General features: G+C 45.0%; 1 protein-coding gene across 2 annotated transcripts; it reads left to right on the forward strand.

Annotated features, from left to right (window-relative positions):
• The first annotated feature begins 1,129 nt into the window (after window positions 1-1,129).
• Window positions 1,130-22,115, forward strand: RNF20 (ring finger protein 20). 2 transcript variants are annotated; one of them, XM_066614038.1, is made up of 20 exons: window positions 1,130-1,171; window positions 2,679-2,848; window positions 3,213-3,380; window positions 3,477-3,624; window positions 3,763-3,945; window positions 4,886-5,004; window positions 5,645-5,791; window positions 7,373-7,450; window positions 7,765-7,884; window positions 9,042-9,221; window positions 11,566-11,701; window positions 12,423-12,544; window positions 13,663-14,051; window positions 14,771-14,888; window positions 15,316-15,465; window positions 16,378-16,590; window positions 17,973-18,098; window positions 19,808-19,948; window positions 20,622-20,723; window positions 20,976-22,115. In XM_066614038.1, exons 2-20 carry the CDS (start codon window positions 2,720-2,722, stop codon window positions 21,150-21,152), a joined length of 2,946 nt encoding a protein of 981 aa, XP_066470135.1. In that variant the 5' UTR covers window positions 1,130-1,171; window positions 2,679-2,719; the 3' UTR covers window positions 21,153-22,115. The 2 variants fall into 2 exon arrangements, with proteins under 2 accessions (XP_066470135.1, XP_066470136.1); XM_066614039.1 differs by lacking the exon at window positions 1,130-1,171 and adding an exon at window positions 1,367-1,514.
• The last annotated feature ends 2,712 nt before the right edge of the window (window positions 22,116-24,827 follow it).

Consider the following 24,827-nt stretch of genomic DNA (forward strand, 5'->3'; position numbering starts at 1 on the left):
TTCTCTTAAAAAGAAAAAAAATACAGGAACAAATACATTTTAAAGTGCACAAACAAAACCCATACATAGTAGGAGTGTCCCTGTTAAATTTTACTTTAAGACGGCAATTCTCAACATTTGTCCCCAACTGTCCTACTTCAGATGGTCCATCTATTCGAAGTACCACCAGACATAACTGGCGATGACATCGTCACCAGTTACTCCTGGGTTGGCAGGCCAAATGTGACACAACAAACACCAGTGAGATGCACAGGGTGGATGGGAGGGCTTTTTCGAGCATGGAAAAGCCTGCTTTGGAGGTCAGCTGGCCAAGCCTCCTATGCTGTTTGTTATGTCATGTTCCTGGTCCTGCTGCTGGGTGAAAGGGGTCCAGGGGTTCTGCTGAGTACCACCAGACACCACCTCAAGTGCCACAGGTGGTATGCGTACTACTGGTTGAGAACCACTGCTTTAAACATTGCAGGGGACATCATCCACCCTCCTCTCTCTCCAGTCACTTTCTGTCCTGGCTGATTGGCACTTCCAGCCCAAGAACCCCCCCCCAACACAAAACCCTCCTCAATTTGTAGCAAAGGCTAACCTAGCTATGGGCACAATCCCAAGCAGGTCTACTGAGAAGTAAGTCCAGTTTTGTTCAATGAGTCTTTCTCTCAGGAAAGTGTGGTTAGGAAAGTGTCCTAACCTATCCTCACTTTCCTGGGAGTTAGTCCCATTGACTATCATGGGACTTACTTCTGAGTAGACATGCCTAGGATTGGGCTCTGAGGCTGCAATCCTATCCACACTTTCCTGGGAGTAAGCCCCATTGACTATCATGGGACTTACTTTTGAGCAGACATGAATAGGTTTGGGCTCTAAATCCCCCCTGCAGCCCATGAGCAGAGTCCATTTGCATGGAAGAAGCTCCCCACAAGCAGCCACTCTTTCCCTCTCAAGCCAGTAACCCTTCCAACAAGAATTCCGAATCAACAACCCGGAAGCTGGCAAACGTCTGTCAGTCTAGACTTTTATACGTCTACGGTGAAGTTAGGGCAGCCATTTTGACTGAGGGCAAACGCAGGCTTCCGCGAGAGGAAAGAGGAAGGCAGCTGGGGATTGGCCGAGCTGGACGTCGGCGGATGACTGTTTCCTGCGGGGGCAACCGTGGGAGGCCGTAAGCGTTGGGTGGCTGGTGAGTATGTGCAGAGGAGGGAGCACCTGGGAGGCAGGGAGTCCGGGGGGGGGGGAGAAGGGGAGAAGCCTAGAGGAGGGAGAGGGGTAGGTGGGGCTGGCACCCAGCTGAGCCTGGGGTGACAGTGACCTCCTCTGCTTGGACCGCTGCAGGCTCAGTGCCTCCTCTCTGGGGCAGCAGCAGCAGCAGCCTCCACCTTTTAGTTTCCAAATGTTCTGGGGCAAGAGTGCCTCTGAGCACATGCAGAAAGCCCTTCTGCACTCCTATGGGTGCAACGACTCAGGCTCATTGATTTAAATAGGATTTATTATTATAATTGTTGTCGTCAACAACAACAGTACAGGTGTGTGCCACGTAACAACGGGGATATGTTCTCTGATCTCTGTTGTTGTGTGATTAGGTCGTTAAGTGAATGTTCAATCCATCTGTTGCCTCTATTGTGCAAACAGACACTCCCTGCCAGACACTAGTTGGCTGCACAGGCTACTGGAGATAAATTGCCTCTTCTTTGGATTACGAGCCTCTCTTGGTGCAGTCCTAACCCCTTATGTCAGTTTTTTCTAGCACTGACATAAGGGCAATGCAGCTCTGAGGGAAGGGAACAAACATTCCCTTACTTTGAGGAGGCCTCCATGAGTGCCACCCAACTGCAGGATGCAGCACACGTCCCATTGGCACCGCTGTGCTAGTGCTGGAAAGCACTGACATAAGGGGTTAGGATTGCACCCTCTGCTGTGTAAACAGACACCGGCCATTGTCCTTCAGGAAGTCTGAGATGTTCTGTGGGATTTTTTCTGCTGCATTTCCCCTATTGTTAGACATGATGCGCTCTTACACATCTTGGTCTGACGCAGTATTCAATTATAGCACCCACTGATGGAGTGCTTACAATAGAACAAAAAGTGCCCAAAACTATTTGAACATTTTTTACTTGTCCAAGTCCTGCTCCTGAGAATCAGGCACTATACATGTGCCCTTATGTCCAGGGGTTGGAGGCTGTCCTGCAGAGTGTTTTGCCACCCGTGGTCCGTTCTGGCCCCTTTCCTTTCTTCTGTGTGTCTATTACCTGTTCTGTGTTGTGTTTTCAGTCCTGGTGAGTGTGATCAAAGCAGGCTGGGGAGCTGATATAACCCCAAACTGTCCCACTCTCTTTAGTCGTGTGCAGGCTCTGAGCTTCAAGATTTGATGATGGCTCTTTGGAAACCTACAGGAATTTGAAACATTTTCTCAGCCTCCATCCTTGGGAATTGTGATTCTGAGATTCCCCGAGACTACTGTAAAAGAATACTATACCAAGTAAACAAGTGCCTGTAGGTTCACGTTGCCTATGTCAAAACTGAAGCATGAGTGTTTGCTTTCAGTTTGAAAACAGGTTAGCCTTAACTGCAAAATTCTGCAACAGCAGATGTGACTTGTTGACAGTCCAAAGTAGTTTTTACTGATGGCTAGAAATCTTTTCAATGGAACAAAAGAGAAACGTCATAAGTAACCATGCCCTCTCTTTCAGGTGAAACTTAGAGAGGTGCGAATCTCCAGTCAGTAATCGCTATGTCTGGGATTGGCAACAAGCGAGTGGCTGCAGAGTCCAGTCCCTCTGGACCCCCAGAGAAGAAGGCGGGGGTTGAGGACTCGGGGACCACTGTGGAGACGATTAAGCTTGGTGGCGTCTCCTCAACGGTTTGTGTTTTCCTTGAGCTGTCCTTCACTACTTCTTCATAAATAATGCCTCTGAATTAATTGCTGCCTCAGAATATTGTACCATTTTGTTTTTGTTCTTGCATTGATTCTAGTAGTCACTTAGATTAAGTCTATCAGCTGACTGGAAAGCCCGAGGCCTAGTTTATCTGGACATTATCTGAGCCAGAATTTTTCTCCTTGTTACTATAGTTTTCTATATGTTTTTTATGGGGGTTGGGCTTCAATTGCATGAGCCCCCACCAGGAGTCTGAAGAGGCACAGTCTAAACCAGCTTTACTGCTTCAGTAAGTTCTAGGCGTGGGATGTGCCTGCATTGTACTGACTGGTATTGACGTGGTTTCAGGAAGAACTGGACATCCGCACTCTCCAAACAAAGAACCGAAAGCTGGCGGAGATGCTAGACCAGCGGCAGGCGATTGAGGATGAGCTACGAGAGCACATTGAGAAGCTGGAGCGACGGCAGGCCACTGATGATGCTTCGCTGCTGATTGTCAATCGCTACTGGAGCCAGGTCTGTCCCATCCACTTTCTCTCTGCCTTGGTCCTTTGATTATGGTTATCTCAACCCTCTGAAAATGAAGCGTGTTTTATTTTCTCCCCCTTTCAGTTTGATGAGAACATCCGCATCATTTTGAAACGCTACGACTTGGACCAGGGCCTTGGTGACCTCCTTTCAGAGCGTAAAGCCCTTGTGGTGCCGGAACCGGAACCGGATTCGGACAGCAACCAGGAGCGCAAAGATGAAAGGGAGCGAGGTAAGATGTCTTATCCTCTTGCTTCACAGTTTCTCCTATACCATAGTTTTGCAGTCGCTGGAGCAGTGGAAACACTTAGCTCCTTTAAGCTTACTGGAACATGAAGCTCTGCTCTGACATAGCACTCTTGTTTTTTAGGGGAAAGGTTTGAACCAGCCTTTTCCTTTTTGGCAACTCTGGCTAGCAGCACCAGCGAGGAGATGGAGTCTCAGTTGCAGGAACGGGTGGAGTCCTCCCGCCGTGCGGTCACGCAGATTGTGACCATGTATGACAAACTGCAAGAGAGAGTCGCTGTGCTGTCCCAGAAGCTGAACAGTGGAGGTATGACATATGGTATACACCGAAAGCTCTTCCCACCTTGAAGAAGTGGGGAGTTTTCCTTGAGGGTCAACCCAGTTAGGGCTGTACCACTTCTTGCTGCGGGTAGTCAAGTCAAGCTAAAAACCTCACCTGATAGCCTGCAGGAGGCAACTTCAGTCTGTTTATTTCTAGTCCGTTTACCTTGAATGAAACTGGCAAATAACTTGATCCTTTTTCACTTGTGCGGTACAGTAAATGAAAGAGGAAATAAATATTGGATTATTCATCTTTATTGTATACTCATAGCAAAAGAGAAGGGTCTTCATAAGGTGATGTAGGCAGTTGCCAGGACAATGGAAGTTCCACCAGAGCCCTTCCCACTTTAGAGGCAGTCCAAGTATTGAATTGCCACCTGTTTCCTTGCAAAGAGTCAAGTGTCCTGCTCCATTTGCTTGAGGGTGTCCTGGGTGCCAGCAATGCCTGCCTCTATTCCCAGTGGTCTTTGTGCATCTCTGACTCTTTTCCTTTAACACAGTGTCATTCTCATACCTAGCAGTCCTATGCTACATCTAGTTGTGAGCCAAAATGTGAAAATAGCAATCCTATGTGGATTTTATTCAGAAGCATGTACTGTAGTTTACAACGTAGTTTAAAGTGCAATTCTGTGCACACTTAACAATGTTTGAGCAATGCCTTATTTCAAACTCAGGTGTAATGGAGCTGTACAGGACAGTAAGCCTTGGAAATTCTACAGTGACTTCTGAGAGACGACTAGGCATTGCTTATGCACTTTGAAGTCTTCTCTTCTTGAAGCCTTAGAGCCTCTTTAAGGCCTGCTTGCAAAAAAATAAGAGCCTAAGGGTGCTGAATTGCATGGCTAGTCCTGATTTTTGTTCACAGCCTTGACTCCTTGCTTCAGCTGTATTTCATGGTCACATTCCAAATGCCCTTCTTCCCTCAGATATTACCTTGACAGAGGAAGCTGTCCAAGAGCTAAATTCCAACCTTACTAATGAGAACAGGAGGCTGCAGGAACTGGGTGACTTGCTGCAGGAGAAGCACCGCACCATGTCTCAAGAGGTACCAGGAAGGGGAGTTGCACTGAAACAGTGTAGCCTAAAGCAAGCATGGGGGGATAGTCGCTGTTGCTGCAAACTTGAGGAGGAGGTTAATTGCAGGAATTTAAGGAGATGAACTGTGGCACAGTGATAGATCACCTATATTGCACGCAGAAGGTCCCAGATCCCAAGTCCCATCTTCAAGTAGGACAAAGCGAAGGCCACTGACAGTCTGCGTTGACAGTATTGAAGGCGCAATTTTTGGTATTGGAGGCAGGCTGGGATGTTGGTAGGAAGAGCAGTAGAAGGTAGAAGCAGCTGTATCACAGTGGTATGCAACTATTTCATTGAGTAGAGTGTGCATGCCTGTGCATACATGGGATATGAGAGTTTACATTTTTCATCACATATTAGTGACTGTGGTGATTCTCACTGTTACACATCAGAAACATCTCAGCTTGCCCATCGTAAGGTGAAACTGCAAGTATTCATTAGACTTGAATCAAGACATTTGAGTAAAGGCATTTTTTTTTAAAAAATCCGCTTTGGTATGCATGCCGAAAGCCACATCTATGCAATCACTCTGAGCAATTGTGCAGAGCAGTATGTTTTGCACTAATCCGCTCTCGTATTTATTTTTTGCTCTCGTTCCTTTGCTGCAGTTTTCCAAGTTGCAAGGGAAAGTGGAGACAGCAGAGTCCCGTGTATCTGTGCTGGAGACCATGATTGATGACCTGCAGTGGGACATTGACAAAATCCGCAGGCGGGAACAGCGGCTCAACAGGCACCTGGCAGATGTCCTAGAACGAGTAAGCATCCAGTTCCTTGGTAGCGGTGCCAAGGTGGGAGGAGCACAAGGGAGTATCTACCATTGTAGTTGGAAGAAAGAAAAAAAAATCTGATAAGCCTGATGATTTATTTTATTTTGTTAGATTTTTTACCCTGATTTTGATGAGAAACCCTAAAGCAACTCACGGTATTCATCAAATACAACCGTGTTATAAAACCTTAAATTTAGAACTGTAAAACGGAGCCTGAGGACAGTGTTAGATGGAAGTGGAACGGGTTGAAAAGTAACAATTTAAAATAGTGAATGGAAGAAAAGAAAAGAAAGATAAATGTTGAATATTGAACTGAAAACAGAATTGTGGTCTGTATGCAAGGGAACGTGGTTATTCCCCTAATCTAGGACTAAAGATGACATTTGAATCTTTTCCACTATTGGTTGGTTGGGAATGTTACATTGCTTATGTTTGGGGTGGGGTAAATTCTGTAAAGGATGCTTGTCCATCCTTACATAGCATGGAAGGTTATGTTTTTGTTTTCAAATCAGGGCGATATGATTCCACAGGAGTACAGGGAAGCATGGAATATCGAACTGTGCTCTGAAACCGATCAGCTGGCAGTTATTTTAAAAACAAAGCACATAAGTTTCTAGCCCTTATGACTGTGAAGATATGCTTGGGAGTGTGTTAGCAATGTTTCAAAATCTTGAAGGGCTCAGTCCTAACCAACTTTCTAGCACTGACATAGCTGTGCCAATGTGGCATGCACTGCATCCCACAGTGGGGATGGATCCCTCAAGGTAAGGGCATGTTTGTTACCTTGTGGCTAAGTCAGTGCTCAAAAGTTGGTTAGGATCGCACCCGAAGTCAGAGAGCTGAATTAAAATTTTTAGTGGTTTGGCACATGGAGTTCTCTGGTTCAATGTCCTGCATAGGTCAGTGCCCTTAACCATGGTTAGAGAAACTAGGGATAAGGCAAATAAAATAATTGCAGAATAAATTGTGTGTAAGAAAAGAAATAGTGCATTTCTACACAATTTTTTTAATTTATGGAGTCTTCAGAATTTGCCTTGTTTTGGCATGTAATTTAATTTTATTGTGGATGAACACTACATGCTCATCAAGAGAGAACCAGTACATTGGCAACATACAGTACCCCAGGCACTTGGGGGTCATGCTTTCTGCTACTTTAGTAATAATTTTAGCAATTTTATAGCCCTGGTGGTTGTAGAGAACATCTTGAAAATACAGTATGTTGAAAAGGAAGAGGTCATGCAGACTTCTACATTGTTCAGCTTTATACCTTTGATAGTGCTGTTTTTAGTGTGTAATTCTGTGCACACTTTTTTGGAGCAAGCATGACTGAATCCAGTGAGACTTACTTTTGAGTAGCCACGCATAGGATTGTACTCTAAATCTACTTTTTAAAGGCAGGAATTACTTGTCATGGATAAGAATAACAGTTTAAGAAAAAGACAAATTTCCTGAACAGCTGGCACTTTTGAGATCAGATCCTGGAATTGTGTTCTATTTATAGCAACCATCTTATGTATTTGAAGATAAAGCTGTTTAATTTTTGTTCAACAAAATGTTTCCTTTTTGCAGGTGAACTCCAAAGGATACAAGGTTTATGGAGCAGGAAGCAGTCTGTATGGAGGAACAATCACTATCAACTCTCGTAAGGTAAATCTTGAGATTAGCCAGGGCAGACAATCCAAAAAACAGGATCAGATTCTGGTTTCATAATCTGTTTTGTAAATGACAGCTCTCGGAGTCAGGTGACGTGTGGACTTGTGGTTTAACAAACTGGGGTTCCTTCTTTTGCCAGGTGAGAGAAGTAGGGGAGGTGCGCACAGGTTTAGTGTCTGATTCAGGTCCTTGTCTTTATGGAAGGCTTTGGCAGGTGCCCATTAATGCAGGGACAGCTGAGACGTAGGCAGAGCTCAATGTTTACTTTAGTGTTGACGTTTTGTTTTGTTTTTGACTTTCCTTTATAGTTTGAGGAAATGAATGCAGAACTTGAGGAAAACAAGGAGCTTGCTCAGAATCGCCTGAGCGAAGTTGAAAAACTGCAGCAGGATCTCGAGGAGGTGACGACACAGAACGAAAAGTTAAAGGTATGAGTGCATTTGCGAGCTATCAGATTTCTGATAGCTGGAAATGATCAGAAATTAACTATTCTGAATGGATTTAATTTGGAGGGGAACATTCCTTTTGCACTGAAAAAGTTTCCTCTGGGAATGCTGCCATCTTGTGGCCAGTTAACCAAACTACAGACATTTGAAATTACCTCCACTATTCTTATTCTCAAGGACAGTTTGATACATTTCTTTTTTTTCCTTTTTTTGCATGCTGGATCCAATTTTTCCAAGTACAAAATAAGTGTGTTTATTTCTTTCACTTATATTCTGCCTGTTTTAGCACTGAACTCTATCCAGGTGGCATCCATAGGGTGGGTTTCCTAGCTGTCTGCCATACAGGAATGATTCAGAATTAGTCCTGCTTAATTCTATGTTCCTGCATCCAATGTTTCCTCAGACCCGTTTTAGTCCATTAGCATCATTTTCTGGTTATCGTGCATAAAAGCCACAGTTTTTGCTCAAAGATGCATGTGTCGGATCTAAGTCACTTCCTCATTGCCCCTGGCATGAGTTTTATAAGCAAGCTTGGTTACATGTACACATTGGCATCCTTTTAATTGCTGTGGTATGTGTTTTCTGTGCACTTGTATTTTCTACTCTCATGTTGTATTTTGTATTTCTGCCAGTTCTTTTGGAACTAGCAGTTGTATCTTACCAAAGTAGGGCTAGCACATGTGTTAAAGTGTTCTCCTAGTTCTTCCCTTTTTGAGGGAGACTGAACTGAAGCCAGAGTGAAAAAACCCTTTTCCATTTGCTTGACTGCCTTCAGGTCAGGCCTTTTGGAACTTGGAAAGCCATTTTGGATGTTCCTTTCCGAGTACTGGAGAAGCTGACAAGGCTGCATCTCAATGTGTTTGGGGAGATTCAACATGCAGTCTTCCCAAACAATACTTGCAAAGAAGTGATTAGTAAGAAGTCATGGTTTCTTGCAGTAGAGCAATCCTGTGTCATCCAATCACTTATAAATGAGCTTTGGTTCTGAGTGTGGCCTGTGCATGACTATCAGAGTTGGGATTGTTTGCTTCCTCTCTTCTTTACTTGGAAGGTTGTCATTTGATGCCTTTGTTCTCAGCATGCATGGGATGTGGCACCATTTTCTTTCCTTTCCTTTTGTCTTGTGTGGTTCTGGCCAGGTGGATCTGAGGAGGGCAGTGGAAGAAGTGGTCAAGGAGACCCCAGAGTACCGCTGCATGCAGTCCCAGTTCTCTGTTCTATATAATGAGAGCCTCCAGCTGAAATCGCAGCTGGATGAAGCCCGTACTCTGCTTCATGGTACCCGAAGCACCCACCAGCGGCAGGTGGAACTCATTGAGGTAACTTCTTCCTCCCCTTTTATTGTGACTCTTCAGTAACATCAGTCTTGCCCTACAAGCACTATACAGAGCACCGAAGCGGTGCAGCCCCACCCTGGGAGGCTTGCCATTGGAATAAAAGCACACAGGGTGAAAATGGAATGAGGAGGAGTGATGATGCAGTAATGAGCGTGGAGTTGGGTTGAAACTGGGCGACCATGGATATATGTTGAGAAATGGGCAATCACAGTGAACATAAGAACATAAGAACAGCCCCACTGGATCAGGCCATAGGCCCATCTAGTCCAGCTTCCTGTATCTCACAGCGGCCCACCAAATGCCCCAGGGAGCACACCAGATAACAAGAGACCTCATCCTGGTGCCCTCCCCTGCATCTGGCATTCTGACATAACCCATTTCTAAAATCAGGAGGTTGCGCATACACATCATGGCTTGTGCCCCATAATGGATTTTTCCTCCAGAAACTTGTCCAATCCCCTTTTAAAGGCGTCTAGGCTAGACGCCAGCACCACATCCTGTGGCAAGGAGTTCCACAGACCGACCACACGCTGAGTAAAGAAATATTTTCTTTTGTCTGTCCTAACCTGCCCAACACTCAATTTTAGTGGATGTCCCCTGGTTCTGGTATTATGTGAGAGTGTAAAGAGCATCTCCCTATCCACTCTGTCCATTCCCTGCATAATTTTGTATGTCTCAATCATGTCCCCCCTCAAGCGTCTCTTTTCTAGGCTGAAGAGGCCCAAACGCCGTAGCCTTTCCTCATAAGGAAGGTGCCCCAGCCCCATAATCATCTTAGTCGCTCTCTTTTGCACCTTTTCCATTTCCACTATGTCTTTTTTGAGATGCGGCGACCAAAACTGGACACAATACTCCAGGTGTGGCCTTACCATCGATTTGTACAACGGCATTATAATACTAACCGTTTTCTTCTCAATACCCTTCCTAATGATCCCAAGCATAGAACTGGCCTTCTTCACTGCCGCCGCACATTGGGTCGACACTTTCATCGACCTGTTCACCACCACCCCAAGATCTCTCTCCTGATCTGTCACAGACAGCTCAGAACCCATCAGCCTATATCTAAAGTTTTGATTTTTTGCCCCAATGTGCATGACTTTACACTTACTGACATTGAAGCGCATCTGCCATTTTGCTGCCCATTCTGCCAGTCTGGAGAGATCCTTCTGGAGCTCCTCACAATCACTTCTGGTCTTCACCACTCGGAAAAGTTTGGTGTCGTCTGCAAACTTAGCCACTTCACTGCTCAACCCTGTCTCCAGGTCATTTATGAAGAGGTTGAAAAGCACTGGTCCCAGGACAGATCCTTAGGGCACACCGCTTTTCACCTCTCGCCATTGTGAAAATTGCCCATTGACACCCACTCTCTGCTTCCTGGCCTCCAACCAGTTCTCAATCCACGAGAGGACCTGTCCTCTAATTCCCTGACTGTGGAGTTTTTTCAGTAGCCTTTGGTGAGGGACCGTGTCAAACGCCTTCTGAAAGTCCAGATATATAATGTCCACGGGTTCTCCCGCATCCACATGCCTGTTGACCTTTTCAAAGCATTCTATAAGGTTGGTGAGGCAAGACTTACCCTTACAGAAGCCATGCTGACTCTCCCTCAGCAAGGCCTGTTCGTCTATGTGTTTTGAGATCCTATCTTTGATGAGGCTTTCCACCATCTTACCCGGTATGGATGTTAGGCTGACCGGCCTATAGTTTCCCGGGTCCCCCCTCTTTCCCTTTTTAAAAAGATCAGTGATGGTGAAGCCAGCTGGGATGTGACCGAGTGCTGCATCTTCTGTTTCTGCAGTCATTGGTTTGAGTCCCCAGTGAACCAGGGCCACTTCAGTTGTGGGCTGATTCAACTGGTGGTGTAACTGGGCTCTTGGATCCCATAGGAGGGACAAAGGCAGCAGCTACTGCCAATGTTGCATTGTGGGAACACAGTGCATCCAATGGGAACGGCACATCGTGACATAAAACCATATGAGCCTATGGTGTACAAGCCATTCGAAAAAGGTGTTGCAGAGAAAGGGACTAGAGGAAGAGTGCTGGAAGTGGAAGAACAGGAATTTCTCATTAGTAGCGGCTGGCTTTGAGGCTCTGGAGTCAATTATCCTGTTTGTTCACTGGCTTTGTGAGAGAAGCATCTTTTTTTATTCACTGTCTTTTCACACCAGAAAAGCCAGCAGCTGACACCTGTGCTAAAGCAAAAGAAATGAAAAGGTTCTTCCCTGTCCCAAAGGGGCTTGCAATCTTAGACATGCATGGTTTTGGCGTCTGTGTGTGGTGTGTACTTCTCTCATAATCATAGCATTCATCTCTGTGCTGTTCTCACCAGCGGGATGAAGTCAGCCTACAAAAGAAACTGCGAACGGAGGTCATTCAGCTGGAGGACACCCTGGCTCAGGTCCGCAAGGAGTACGAGATGCTGCGGATTGAGTTTGAACAGACGCTTGCAGCCAACGAACAAGCAGGTACTTCACCCTGGGTCCCATGTAGTGACGCTGTTTTCCTTCTTGTACACCAGCCTAAGCCAGGTAGACTAAACTGCATCCACGAGGCCCCTTCTGTACAGTGGAGGCATTTGCTTGACTTTTAGCAATGGCGGTGCTTATCAGTCATTTTGTATTATTCAGTCTGTCTGTTGTAAAATGTTTCAGGTAAGCAGTGAGCATGTGGTTAATCAAGGCTTAAGTCTAATTTATTCCAGCAAGGTGCCTTTTGGATAGCTCAGTCTCTCCTCAAGTTATGGCCATACTTGGCCCAGTTCTGCCTTTTTTTTTTAATGTCTACCATGATCAATCATGGGGTCTGAAAATCTGCATGGATGCCGATTTCACAGGGCTGCTATAAAACTGATACTCTGGCTCTTATTTTTAAGATAGGAGGAGAGTGGTTTCTAGTCCTCATGTTTGTGGAAGAAATCCTGGAACTGCATGGACATTAGGAAACTGTAGGAAATGTGGGAGGGCCTCCTAGTAGGGGAAAAGTGAGAGTTCATTTTGGATGTGCTTGCATGACTTTCTCCAATTCTCACTTCCAGTCCTTTTGGTGTTATCCAGTTATTGGCTGTGGTTGGAAACCAGCCGGAAGGTCAGCTTGGTTTGATCCAGGATGACAGTGCTTAGTTTTTATGACAAAACTGAGGAGATGGTGCTGCGCCACATCCGTTCTTCTGTGTTGGTTTTTGCGTAGGTCCCATCAATCGGGAGATGCGTCACCTCATCAGCAGCCTTCAGAACCACAACCACCAGCTGAAAGGGGAGGTGTTGCGGTACAAGCGGAAACTGAGAGAGGCCCAATCTGACTTGAGCAAGGTGAGGCCGGCGGAGAAGCAAGGGGGATACTGGAGACTTGCTGCTGATCTGGAGAAATGCACTTGGACAAATGTTAACACACCCTTTGCCTAGCTTCACTTACTTGAGAGTCTAATCTCCCTTTCTGCCCGTGGAAGCCCAAAGACAGTAGAAATAACCCACCCACGCTTTTTTGCCCGGACTGCCTCGTGCAGCCTGATCCTACACATTCTCTTTCAGAATTAAGTCCTACTGTTTTTCAAAATTTCTCCTTACAAAAATTAATATGCCTTCTAGATCCCTGAAAAAGGTAAAACACACACACAACCTCCCAAACAGAACAAACCTGAAAGTCCCATTAATCTCCTTTTTTGGGGCGTGTCTAGTTTTAATCTTTTGCTGGCTGAAGGAACTGGCAAGATGGAACTGGCAGGTGGACAACAGGGATAGAGTTTGGGGAGATAAGGGGCTGATTTGCTTGGGAAGAAGATGCTGCTTACCTAGAGTGATCAACAAACTACAACTATGCTATATATTCAGGGGTATGTGCCCTAACCGGTGTCTGTCTGACACTGCAATCCTAGGCATGCCAAATTGGAAGGGAGTTCAATGAGACGTATTTCCTATGGCTATGGTCAGGCTTTGGAACTCCTCACATGGAGGTTCACAACTTCACCCCTCCCCATCTGTAGAAGGCTGGTTGAATCTCACCCTCTCCAGATCAACAGGCTTTTTGGATCTGGAGTAATTGTCCCTCACCCCTTTATGATTTTGCCTGCTGTGTTTTTGTTTTCTGCTGCTTTTTCTTTCTGTTATCTTTTGCTAGATTATAACTTTTTCAATAGGTTTTTTTCAATTTTTAATCTGTTTGTTTTGATTGTTTTTATTCTTTGTTGTGAATTGCCTTGATTGTTCTTTGAGGGGGCAGAAAGGCAGAATATAAAAAGTGAAATGCTGTAAACCCAAGAGCTCCAAATGTGTCTCCCTAACCAGGCATCATGCCCTCCATTTTCAAAGCTCTGTTCTGGGTGTGCTGGAGTAAGAGTGACTGAACCAAATAGCCAAAGCCAAATAGCAGGGGGAGCCCATTTAAAAATTCTTTCTTATCCCATGTGTGTTTTCCTGCTGTTCTCTCTCAGACCCGTTCCCGCAGTGGTAGTGCTCTCCTGCACTCCCAGTCCAGCACTGAAGACACCAAAGAAGGACCTCCAGAGATTAAACAGGAGGTGGATGACTCCTCTTCTCAGCCGGTGGCCTCTAAAGCTCCCCCCGAGGACGTCTCTGAGACCAAGGCGAAACGGGACGAAGAGGAGAGGGAGCGGGAGAGGCGGGAGAAGGAGAGGGAGCGGGAGAAGGAAAAGGAGAGAGAGCGGGAGAAGGAGAAGGAAAAAGAAAGGGAGCGGGAGAAGCAGAAGCAGAAAGAGTCCGAGAAGGAGCGGGAGTCGACCAAAGACAAGGACAAAGGAAAGCATGATGATGGAAGGAAAAAGGACGCAGAATTGGTCAAGCAGCTGAAGGCTGACCTTAAGTAAGATGGATATAATGTTGTTTTTTTTTTTTCTGGTAGTTGATTGTTGGGTGAGATTGTATTGATCTGGAAGTTCTGACTGTGCCAGAGGGAGGAGAACAGAGAGGAACGAATGTTGGGCCTCATGTGTTGAGAAGGGGAAGGCTGCCAGGTGGGGTTTCCAGAAGGGAGCACCTATCTTTGGGCCTGGTCCTCTCCAATGGGGCATGCACTGCATCTTGCGGTGGGGCAGCAGTCACAGAGGCCTCCTCAAGGTATGGGAACATGTTCCCTTACCTTGGGGCTGCACTGTGGCTGCACCGGTGCTGGAAATTTGGATAGGACTGGGCCCTATCTTGACTACTCTAGTTATGCCTGTATTTGTGCCTTCATATGTCCTTTATGCCTGGATCTGAGCACGTGTTAGGCATTGGCGGAGACCCAGTGGGCGTTGGATGTGACTGTTAATTCTTGCGAGCCTCGTCTCAGCAGTGTGCATTCATCGGAGGCTTGTTTTTAGTAACTGATGTCATTAATTTGTACTCTCTTCTGAGCTGCTATGGTGGTTTACGTGGTATGTGCTGATGTTTTGGAATTTTATTGACTACTTGTGTTTTGTTATGGTGTTCTATGATTTTTGTGTTTATTTGAGTTTGTCAGTTGCTCTGAGCTCTGGAAAGGTGAGAAATAAATCTTCTTAAATGAAACAAATACTTCATTTTGTCTTTCAATGTACTCAGGAAGGCCCAAGAAAGCCAGAAGGAAATGAAGCTGTTACTAGACATGTACCGCTCTGCCCCAAAGGAGCAGAGGGACAAGGTTCAGTTGATGGCTGCCGAGAAGAAGTCCAAAGCGGAGGTAACCCTGTCAACCATTATTCAATCTATTTATTCAAATATTTAAATATATCCCAAGCTTCCAATCTGTGTGTGATATTGTCAGGAGGACTCACAACATTGGTCATAAAGCAACACAATAACTTGAAGTGTCCTCTGGTGAATCTTGAAGGCCTGTTGCAGTGAAGGCCTCTATTGTGTGTGCGTGTGAGAGAGTGAAATGCGAGCGTTAGATGAATGAAAATACATTTCTAACTCTGTATTGTAGAACTGTGCATAGTTGGTTTTCTGCCAGAGTAATACCTTATAACCACATATCTCTGGAAGAATTTTCTCCAGGAGATTGTGGAGGAAGTTTGGAGTGTTTTGAGCCTGCTCTCCTTTTAAAGAGAGAGAGGATTGTTTGAAAAAGTTCATTCCCCTCTTGCTTCCTCCTCTTCCTGCTGTAGTTGGAGGAGCTGAGGCAAAGAGTGAAGGAACTGGAGGACAAGGAGAAAAAAGAAAGCAAAAAGATGGCCGATGAGGATGCCCTCCGTAAGATCCGGGCAGTGGAAGAACAGATAGAATACTTACAGAAGAAACTGGCCATGGCTAAACAGGTGAGCAGTGTTTGTGAGAACACTTTTTAGCCAGCATGGGAGCTGCAGTCTGTTTTCTTTTGGGTCTCTGAAGCTGTAATCTTATCCACATTTACCTGGAAATAAGCCCCATTGACTATAATGGAATTTACTTATGAGTAGATACACATAGGATTTGGCCCTGAATAAACAAGAGGCAATGGAATATTAGGCTGATGGTGTATTTCTTTTCCAACTTCTGACCACTCTCCCTGTCAGAAGCTTTCTACTTTAAAACAAAGTAGCCAGCTAGTCAGATCTCACTGGCTTACCACTTGGGTAGGAGATTCCCATTTAATCCAAACGGTATATAACTTTCTAGTGGCTGATATGTTCACAGGCCAGATTAGAGGGGGTCTGCAAGCCAATCGTGGCTCCATCCTATCCAACTTTCCAGTGTCGATGCAGCCACAATGCAACCCTGACATAAGGGAACAAATGTTCCCTTACCTCGCGGAGGCCTCTGTGATTGTGTCTGCAACTGCAGGATGCAGCGCATGCCTTGTTGGCTCGGCTGCATCAGCGCTGGAAAGTTGGATATTGGGCCCTCCATTGGTTTGATAAATCATGCATAGATGATTTATGCAAATCATGCATAAATCAGACAATTGCTCACAGATATTATGAAACCAGAGCCTTCTGATTTGAGCAGGAAAAAATGCCTTTCTTCAAAGATAATGATCAGTTAATTCCTGGGAACATTGACATTTAAAATGTATCACAGCATCTTTTATGCTGTCATTGTGGTGTCTCATCCACATATTTCATCCTCTGTACTCATTCTTCAGGCAAGCTCAAACTAATTGTCCTTAAAAAGCAGGCAGTATGACTATGAGGGTGTGTGACTGGAAAGGAAGGATTGAAATTGCAACCTCACTTCCCAACCTTCTTCAGGAAGAGGAAGCGCTGCTCTCTGAAATGGACGTGACAGGCCAAGCCTTTGAGGACATGCAGGAGCAAAACATTCGCCTGATGCAGCAGCTGAGGGAGAAGGACGATGCCAACTTCAAGCTGATGTCGGAACGCATCAAGTCCAATCAGATCCATAAACTTCTGAAAGAAGAGAAGGAGGAGCTGGCTGATCAGGTTCTGACCCTGAAGACCCAGGTAACTTGACTCAAGTGAGAGAGCAAGACAGGGGAGGGAGCACAGGGTATGTCTGTGACAGCTGAGCAACAAAGCGCACAATCCTAACCCACTTTCCAGTACTGACATAAGGACAATGGTGCTCCGAGGGAAGGGAACAAACATTCCCTCACTTTGAGGAGGCCTCCATGATTGCCACCCAACTGCAGGATGTAGCTCCCATTCCATTGGCACAGCTATGCCAGGTGCTGTGGGTGGAAGTGGGTTAGGAATTGGGCCAAAAGCCCATATAATGGTGTATCTGGATCAAGACTGTTTGTGCCGCAATTTCACAAGAAAAAGCAGAAATTGTGTAATGGAGTGTCAAATTCAGCTTCCTGAAAAAAAAGTTTGTTTTCTTTTTAAAAATTTTTATCTCTTGCAAGTTGCAAAAATATGCTTGGATGTGTTTGGGCAGCATCTGCTGGATCAAAAATCCAGACAGTCCTCCTCTTATCTTGGACACAACCCTTTTCAGCAGAGCCAGTTCACACATTCAACTTCAAATGATGTATTCATACGCACCCATGTATGAATCGGCTCTTTTTGTGGCAGATTTGTGTGGGAATCTTTTCTTGCAAAAGGTTCAGCATATACCTGGCTGCCCTGCTTGATGAGGCTAAGGATGGGCTAAATGAGGTCTCATGTATGTGCTGTGATTCCACAGATTGTGATACCAAGTGTGGAATCTTGACATTTTCCTCTTCTAGCCCTTCTTGACTGCAAAGAAGTGTGGCTGCTACCTGCTGGTAGTGTGTGGCCAGTGCCTGCTGAGTTTTCAACAGGAATTGCAAAGGCTGAACAAGATTTCCATTGAGGCCAGGGCTTCAGTGCCTATCCCTGTTTTTTGTTGTTGTTCAGTCATTAAGTCGTATCCGACCCTTCGTGACCCCATGGACCACAGCACGCCAGGCCCTCCTCCTGCCTATCACTAACATACGGAGTGTGTCCAGATTCATGTTGACTGCCTCCGTGACACTATCTAACCATCTCATCCTCTGCCGTCCCTTTCTCCTTTTGCCAACCCAAAAGGTTGGCAACCCAATCCCTGTTATTAGCAACACCCAAAGAAATTAAGCCAAATAGGAAACAGTGGCGAACAAATGAAGTGCATAGTTTTCTCTAAGCCTTCCCTTCTTTGTCATCTTCATTAGTGTCAATTTTACATTGGAATTTCCGTTTGGATTTTAAGTCCCTTTGGGGCAGAGACCCTGTATTCCCATTCTGTGGAGAATGCCCCATGCTTGCCTTTAAATGAGGCACTGAATTCTGCTTCCTTTGGTGTGGAAGTTTGACATTTTTAGCAGTGTGTTCAGTGTACTGTGGGCTAAATGCTTTCTTTCTTCTGGTTTTGGCTCTTGAAGGTGGATGCCCAGTTACAGGTTGTACGTAAGCTAGAGGAGAAAGAGCACCTGCTCCAGAGCAACATTGGCACTGGAGAGAAGGAGCTGGGCTTGCGGACCCAGGCGCTGGAGATGAACAAGCGGAAGGTAACAGCTTTTGTGCCAAATTGCTTGTAGACCCCTTTCTCTCTTCTGCAGTGGCCGTGCAAGGCCTTGAATGCTTGGCTTATCGTTAAAAGGAAGGGATGATTATTTTGTTTGATGTCCCTCCAGGGGGGAATACTGAGAAATCCCAAATAACGCAGTAATTAGGACACAGAAAACTGATTACAGACCCACTGGAGTAAAAAAGAAAGGGAGGGGGGAGCAATGGCCGCAAAGCAATTTGATGAAGATGAAAAAGGGCAGTGGATGAAAGAAACATCCATATTTCAAAGGAATAAAGAGGGGGCCACCAGATGAACATTAATGAGGTTGGCAGAGACTTCCGGAAGGGAGAAGTGATGAGAATAGCTGGGAAGCAGAATGAGCTCATGGGCTGGAGGTCAGGATGAGAAGAAAAGTGGTGGTGGTGGTGGTGGTGGTGATAATATTGTAATAGGGTTCCCTTCTCAAGAAATGGCATCAGGATTGGCTTGGCGCTACCGCACCAGTGGAATAAAAACCGAGGGGCTGTATCACTGGCTGCTACACTGTGGACAGCCTGATGCCAGTTGCTGGTCATTTAAAACATAGTTCAAAAAGAGACAAAGATGAGAAACCACAAATTATCTTGCTCGGTCACTACGCAGATCTGTTTAGGCAAGACAATGCTTTGATGCTTTAACTTCCTCTTTTGTTTCCCCCGCACACACCCAATTATATTATTGCTCTTAATTATTATTTAGAATGCTCATATGTTGCTTTTCAATAAACCAGATTTCTTAAGTGGTTTACATAGCAAAAGGAGTGAGAAGATGGTTCCCCACTCCAAAGAGAAATTCAGGAGAGGCACTGGGTGGAATATTACGCTGGGATGAATAAGGACACTTGCTCTCTCCCTGCTTAATATAAGAAAGCCACCACATAAAAGAAGCCACTGAACCTCATTAGCATTTATTTAAGCTCCTGTTGGTGCAGTAGCAGTGACCCATCTTGTTTCACTCACCCAGTTTCTTTGGGAGGGATTCCTTTCAGTGTCTGTCAGTGTCTGTCCTTCTCTTGACCGTCAATCCCCTGTTGTCAGCAGCAGTCAGTCAGATTCCTCTGAAATTTCCTAATGGCAAAGCCAAAGTAGGACATGAAGGTGATGCCCATCAGTGATGGGGACATTTTAGGAGATGGGTGGGGCCTCTTTCCGTATCTGTGTGTATGAGCTTTGTTTTCAAATTTTGTAAGATGGGGCTTGGGTTTGTACCACATGTGCTTGTTCCTTCCCTCCTTGTCCCTTTCATGGCTTGCTGTGTTTTTAATACTACTTGATCTCCAAGAGCTCTGAGTGGGTACAGATGGGCTTGGGACCAGGATCCCCACTACCAATGTTGTAGCAGACTGAGAAAACCCTATTGGTAGCCATTGCAACTGTCCTGTATGGTTTGCTTCCAACATGTGGTCATTGGGGTTGTAGGATATGCCTGCTCCGTTTCCCACAGATTTCCAACTACTATTTATTTTAGCAGATCAGGTGGGGAAAAAAATTCCTCATGTGGCATATTTGTTCTGGGGTTGCATATCTATAAAGTTATTTACAGGGTAAGAGCAAAAGTGCATTCCCTTGTAAAGAAAGAACTGGCCAAAAGCTCTGCCAATTTCCTTTGAAGGCTCAAGATGCATGCTGAATGTCCATCTCTGCTGGACTGAGCTGTTATTTTTTGCAGGCCATGGATGCTGCCCAGCTTGCTGATGACCTTCGGGCACAGTTAGAGTTGGCTCAGAAGAAGCTGCATGACTTCCAGGATGAGATTGTGGAGAACAGCGTGACGAAGGAGAAGGACATGTTCAACTTCAAACGAGCCCAGGTACCTGGCATACAGCCTTTACTTGGCTGGCTACCTTGGACAATTTACCTTTGTTTCCTGTGGCTATAACTAGAGGATTAGGCTGCTGCCTTTGTCCTCTGCCAGCGTTTGTGATCCACTTGCTCTGTGTACTTGTCTCCATGGCTCACCTTCCGCTGTTTCCACTTGTTGCTTTTCTCGCTGGCTGCTTTGCTGGATCAGACCAAAGGTCAGTTCTATGTCTTATTTTGCAACAGTAGCCAACCACAACCTTCGGGGCAGTCCACAGTTAGGGCATGATGGCAGCGACCCTCCTGTGTGGTTTGTTTATATCCCCCAGTACTGTGAGATGCACTATCTCCAGAAATTTTTCTCAGCGAATAGCTGTATAGCTAATTAACAGAACTCTTCTCTAATGGGTCTGATCCATTTTCAGGCACCTGTGGCTGAGTGCATATGAATCATTTCAGTAACTTGTGTTTCTACTGGTGGTGTTTTTTTTTTTTTTTTCCAGAAGCTGTTTTTCAGTGGGATAAAAAGCAGAAAGCAAATGGCACAATGATTTTTACCAGTTTTCCTAGCCATGGCTGGGAACTTCATACTTGTTATCCGGGTGCCCATTAATAGAGCAGCTCTGTGGGAATGAAATTCTGAACCCAATGACGTATCTTCTTGGCTTATATTCTCCCTGCAGGAAGATATCTCAAGGCTGCGAAGGAAATTGGAAACCACCAAGAAACCTGACATGGTGCCCAACTGCGATGAGATCCTGATGGAGGAGATAAAAGATTACAAGGTAGGTGACTTGTCCACGTAGACAATGGCACTTATGGTTGTAGACATCTAGCAGTGCCCAAGGGAGTCAGCAGGGGGTATGGTGGGAGTGCTTAGGTTGTGTTGGGTTATTTTCTCACAAGGCAGCAGCTCTGAGAGGACATCTGACCTGAATGTGAATGGTCTCCAAGTAGCTTATCTTCCTACATAGATGGAGAACTGGCAGTCACATCAATCAGTTCTGGCTCTGAACTGTACAATTTCCTTTCCAAAGGGCCGTCTGACCTGCCCCTGCTGCAACATGCGCAAGAAGGATGCGGTACTCACCAAGTGCTTCCACGTCTTCTGCTTCGAGTGCGTGAAAACTCGCTACGATACCCGGCAGCGCAAATGCCCCAAGTGCAATGCTGCGTTCGGGGCCAATGACTTCCATCGTATCTACATTGGCTGAGTCAGCATCTCTGTTACCATCCACCGTTCTTGCGATCAACAGCAGGCTGGACACTGCTCCTCCGTTGTCTACATTCTCTGCCAGGTTTTTTAAAAATAAATAAAAATAAATAAAAGACCATTTTTCTTTCACTGGTAGAGAGAGTACAGTGAGGCTATTTTGTGTACTCTTCCCCCCCCCCCATGTTTTCTTTTGGGTTTCTTTATAGCACTGCCAACCTCAGTGTTTATCCATTTGGGATAATTGTGGGAGACATGGAATTCAGCTACTCCAGTTCAATGTCTGAAATAAATTTGGTCTATGGCTTAACCAAATGACAACCTCCAACTGGAACATTGACTTGGGGTAGTATACCTGAGCCGCCTCCTTGTTTTTAATTTAATTTTCCTGTTTGTTTTCTAATAAAAGGAGAACACTCTTCTTCCCAATCAAGGTGTTTTGTAGGTCTGTTCTGGTGGTTGAGTTTGTTGAAAAGCTTGTGGCGTTTTGCTGGTGCATGTGACTTCTCACTTGTATGGGTTATTTAGCATGACTGTTGTACCCAGTTCCGAACTTGCTGCAGGTAGGAAGGAACGGAAACCTGTGAAAACCAGTGATTGAAATGGAACCACCAATGTGCTTAGAACTGAACTTGCTTTGCCTGTCTGAAATGGGCCCAGAACTTCCAATGGAAGTGTGTAGTGGAGGCTGAGGACCCAGAGAAGATGTTGCCTTCTGTCTGTCTTTATGGACTGGATATCTTTTTTGATGCACTAGTAGAGAAGTGAAATGGTAAAGAATTCCCAGTCTGATTTACAGTTTGGCTCTGTTCATAGCTTCTCGTACATAGTGGTTGAGATGGTTCCGTTTCCCATACCATGCATGCACAGTCTTCAGTGTGAACTGAGGCCTACACTTGTAAAGACCTGTGCAAATATTACCTGTTTGCACCATCTGGGTATCTTTTTTTTTTTGCAGCAGCAGCAGCAGCAGATGGCTCCCGCAAGTGGAGTCTGGCATTTACGTTGAGGCATTTACATGTGTAGGCTGAAAGCAGTATACATGGTGACGGAGACTTATCTCCTGAACCCTGTACAGAACTTTACAGAGGGTTGAGGTGTGAACCAGACCCTTGAGATCAGCATTCCATGGAAGAGTCCCTTTTTGTTATGGGGGAACTGGCAAATCCTTCATCAGATGCTTGTATTGGTCTGGCCTTACTCTTCTAGAAAAGACACTCTTTTTTGCTATGAGAATGATTGATTATATATGTGCATCTGTTTCAATAAAAACTGTGGTTCTATATGCTTGCTTCATTCTCTTTTCTTTGTTAGGTTTGTTCTCACTGTTGGTGCCAACCCAAAAGAGTCTGGGGTGGGTATGTATCTTGGCTCTTCACATCACAGTTAATCTTAAAGGCTCTTGCTTCAGGGAGCTTAAAGGGTTCCAAAGTAGTTTCTCAAAAGTCTGGTGTGAAGCAGTTTATTGTGAAGTGTCTTAGTTGTATTTTAATACAACAGGATTTATTGTAGACAAATATTATTGTCGGGTCGGAGCATGGCATTTTTTTTTTTAAACTTGCTTCTGTGATTTTTCTACTCTGTCACACAGTCCACTTGAAGTTTATTTCTTGTGCCTGGCACAGCATCTGACTGCTGAATGATTTCCTTCTATTAGCATAATGCAGCAGCCAGCAAACCTGACCAGAGGTTTTGTTGGTGATGCACCCCTCCCCCCCAGCGCACAGACCTTCACTGCTTGATGACCCTTTGCACAGCACATAATCTTTGATGATAATTCAGGTATCCTATCATTGGGGCTGTGAGTAGGTTTCATAAGCTTTCCGTTTTGAGATCTAGAGATGAATCACTGCCCTGACCCCTTTGTGGCATACTGGAATGTACTTGTTATGTAAAAGAGTTGAAGCCCTTGAGGACTTGCTGACTCTTTTATTGCCTCAAAAGTATTGAAGTCATCCAATTTAAGATGAAATTAGGCATCTGTTTTCAACAGAGCTGTGCATCTCAGTGTAGATGGAATGTTAAAGCAAGACATACCACACCAGAAAAAAATATGGGAAAAGAGTGTTTGAACTAAAACAGTCACACATGCCCTTCCCTGTCTAATCCCAATTTACACTGTGAGCTACTTTGGGAAAAGAGCTGTCCTTTTAACCCTTATGTTCTCTAAAGCGTCACTTGCATTAATAACATTTACTGTGGTTACAGTAGCATAATACTAATGCTGTAATACATTTGATAACTCCTTAAGGTGCCCCAAGATTTTTTGCTGGGTTTGCTGCAACAATATCATGGTTACCACTTGGGAAGTATTGTATATTCATGGTGTTAAAAAAAAAATTGTGTTAGGCTTTGTGTGTGTGTGCGTGTGCGTGTGTGTGTGTGTGTGTGTGTGAGAGAGAGAGAGAGCGCGCCTTCTGGGATATACAGTACTTCCAGGGAAAGATGGAATTAAAAAGAGAACTAAGACCAAATTCAGGCAGTCTTATACAAGTCTCGTACTGCAGATGGATTGCAGAGAGTTGCTTTCTAAGTCTTCCTAGGAAGTTCATGGCGGAGGTGAACTTCAAACCCGATTCCTGGTTTACAGCTTTTTCTCTTAAAACACCCTGTGTTCCTACGAGTGCAGGGATTCTCAAACCGTAGGTTGCGACCTGATGTCCAGTGGGTGCTGAGCTGAACCCTTCCATCTGCCCTTGTGTCTAGTTGGCTGCAAATCACCCCGGGGCCAAGGTTTGGGCACCCCTGAGTTAGAGCATTGTTTCTCAAACTGGGTCGTGAGCCGGTGGGTCCCCATTCATTTCAATATTTTATTTTTAGTATATTAGACTTGATGCTGACATGGTATGTGACTGCATTTGGGGAGATCTGTTCTTTTCACAGGCTATAATGTATATGCTTTTAACAATGGGGCTCAATCCTGCGTAAGTGCAAATGGGATTGTTAAAATTTTTTCCTTCTTCATGTCATTTCTGGCCATGACATCATTTCTGGGTTAATGACATCACTTCCAGTGTGTCCCAACTTCTAAAAAGTGGGTCCTGGGCTAAAATGTTTGAGAACCATTGAGACAGAGGATTGTAAAACCCAGGATTGGATGTATCTTTTGGGGGGAAAAAATATTTGACCCCAACAGAGTGATTTTTTCCGTTGACAACAGTGACACCAGCTCTTGCCAAACAAATCCAAACCATAAGGCAAATTAACCAGCCTAAAAATTAGTAGTAAAATTTATTTAAAACCAAAAACATACAACCATGACCCCAACCAGAGTTTTCATCCAGTAGATGTCCAGGGGGATGCCTGAAAGTTGCAGAAAGACTTCATTTTAAATTTACACCAAGGATGCTAAATGCATTATAGTGCCAGCTTTCTGTTGGATATTTGGAGGAGGGAAAAAAAAAAGCCTCTATATCTCAGAGAGGAATGAGAAGGTATTTTTGATAGGTATAATTGCGACATAGGCCAGCGCATATTTTGAGTTCTCAGACCTTAGATGCCTGAGTACCAAACTAGTTGTGAACACAGACACACGTGTATTCGAGTTGTGCTTCCAAGTGGAAGTGCCTCTTTTCCATCAAGAAGTGCAGTGTAGGGGCAAGGCAACCCTGGTTGGGCCTGGAGCATGCTGGGCAAGAAAGCAGAATACCTCCTAGTAGGCTACTTCAGAATGCCA

The sequence above is a fragment of the Tiliqua scincoides genome, chromosome 2, assembly GCF_035046505.1.
Source record: "Tiliqua scincoides isolate rTilSci1 chromosome 2, rTilSci1.hap2, whole genome shotgun sequence".
NCBI classification, from domain to species: domain Eukaryota; kingdom Metazoa; phylum Chordata; class Lepidosauria; order Squamata; family Scincidae; genus Tiliqua; species Tiliqua scincoides.

Bases quoted from the DNA above. Each gene is read 5' to 3' on its own strand.
- RNF20 (XM_066614038.1), top strand. From the start codon at position 2,720: ATGTCTGGGATTGGCAACAAGCGAGTGGCTGCAGAGTCCAGTCCCTCT. The intron at 7,451-7,764 runs GTAAATCTTGAG...TTTCCTTTATAG, and splicing joins TCACTATCAACTCTCGTAAG to TTTGAGGAAATGAATGCAGA. The intron at 7,885-9,041 runs GTATGAGTGCAT...GGTTCTGGCCAG, and splicing joins CACAGAACGAAAAGTTAAAG to GTGGATCTGAGGAGGGCAGT.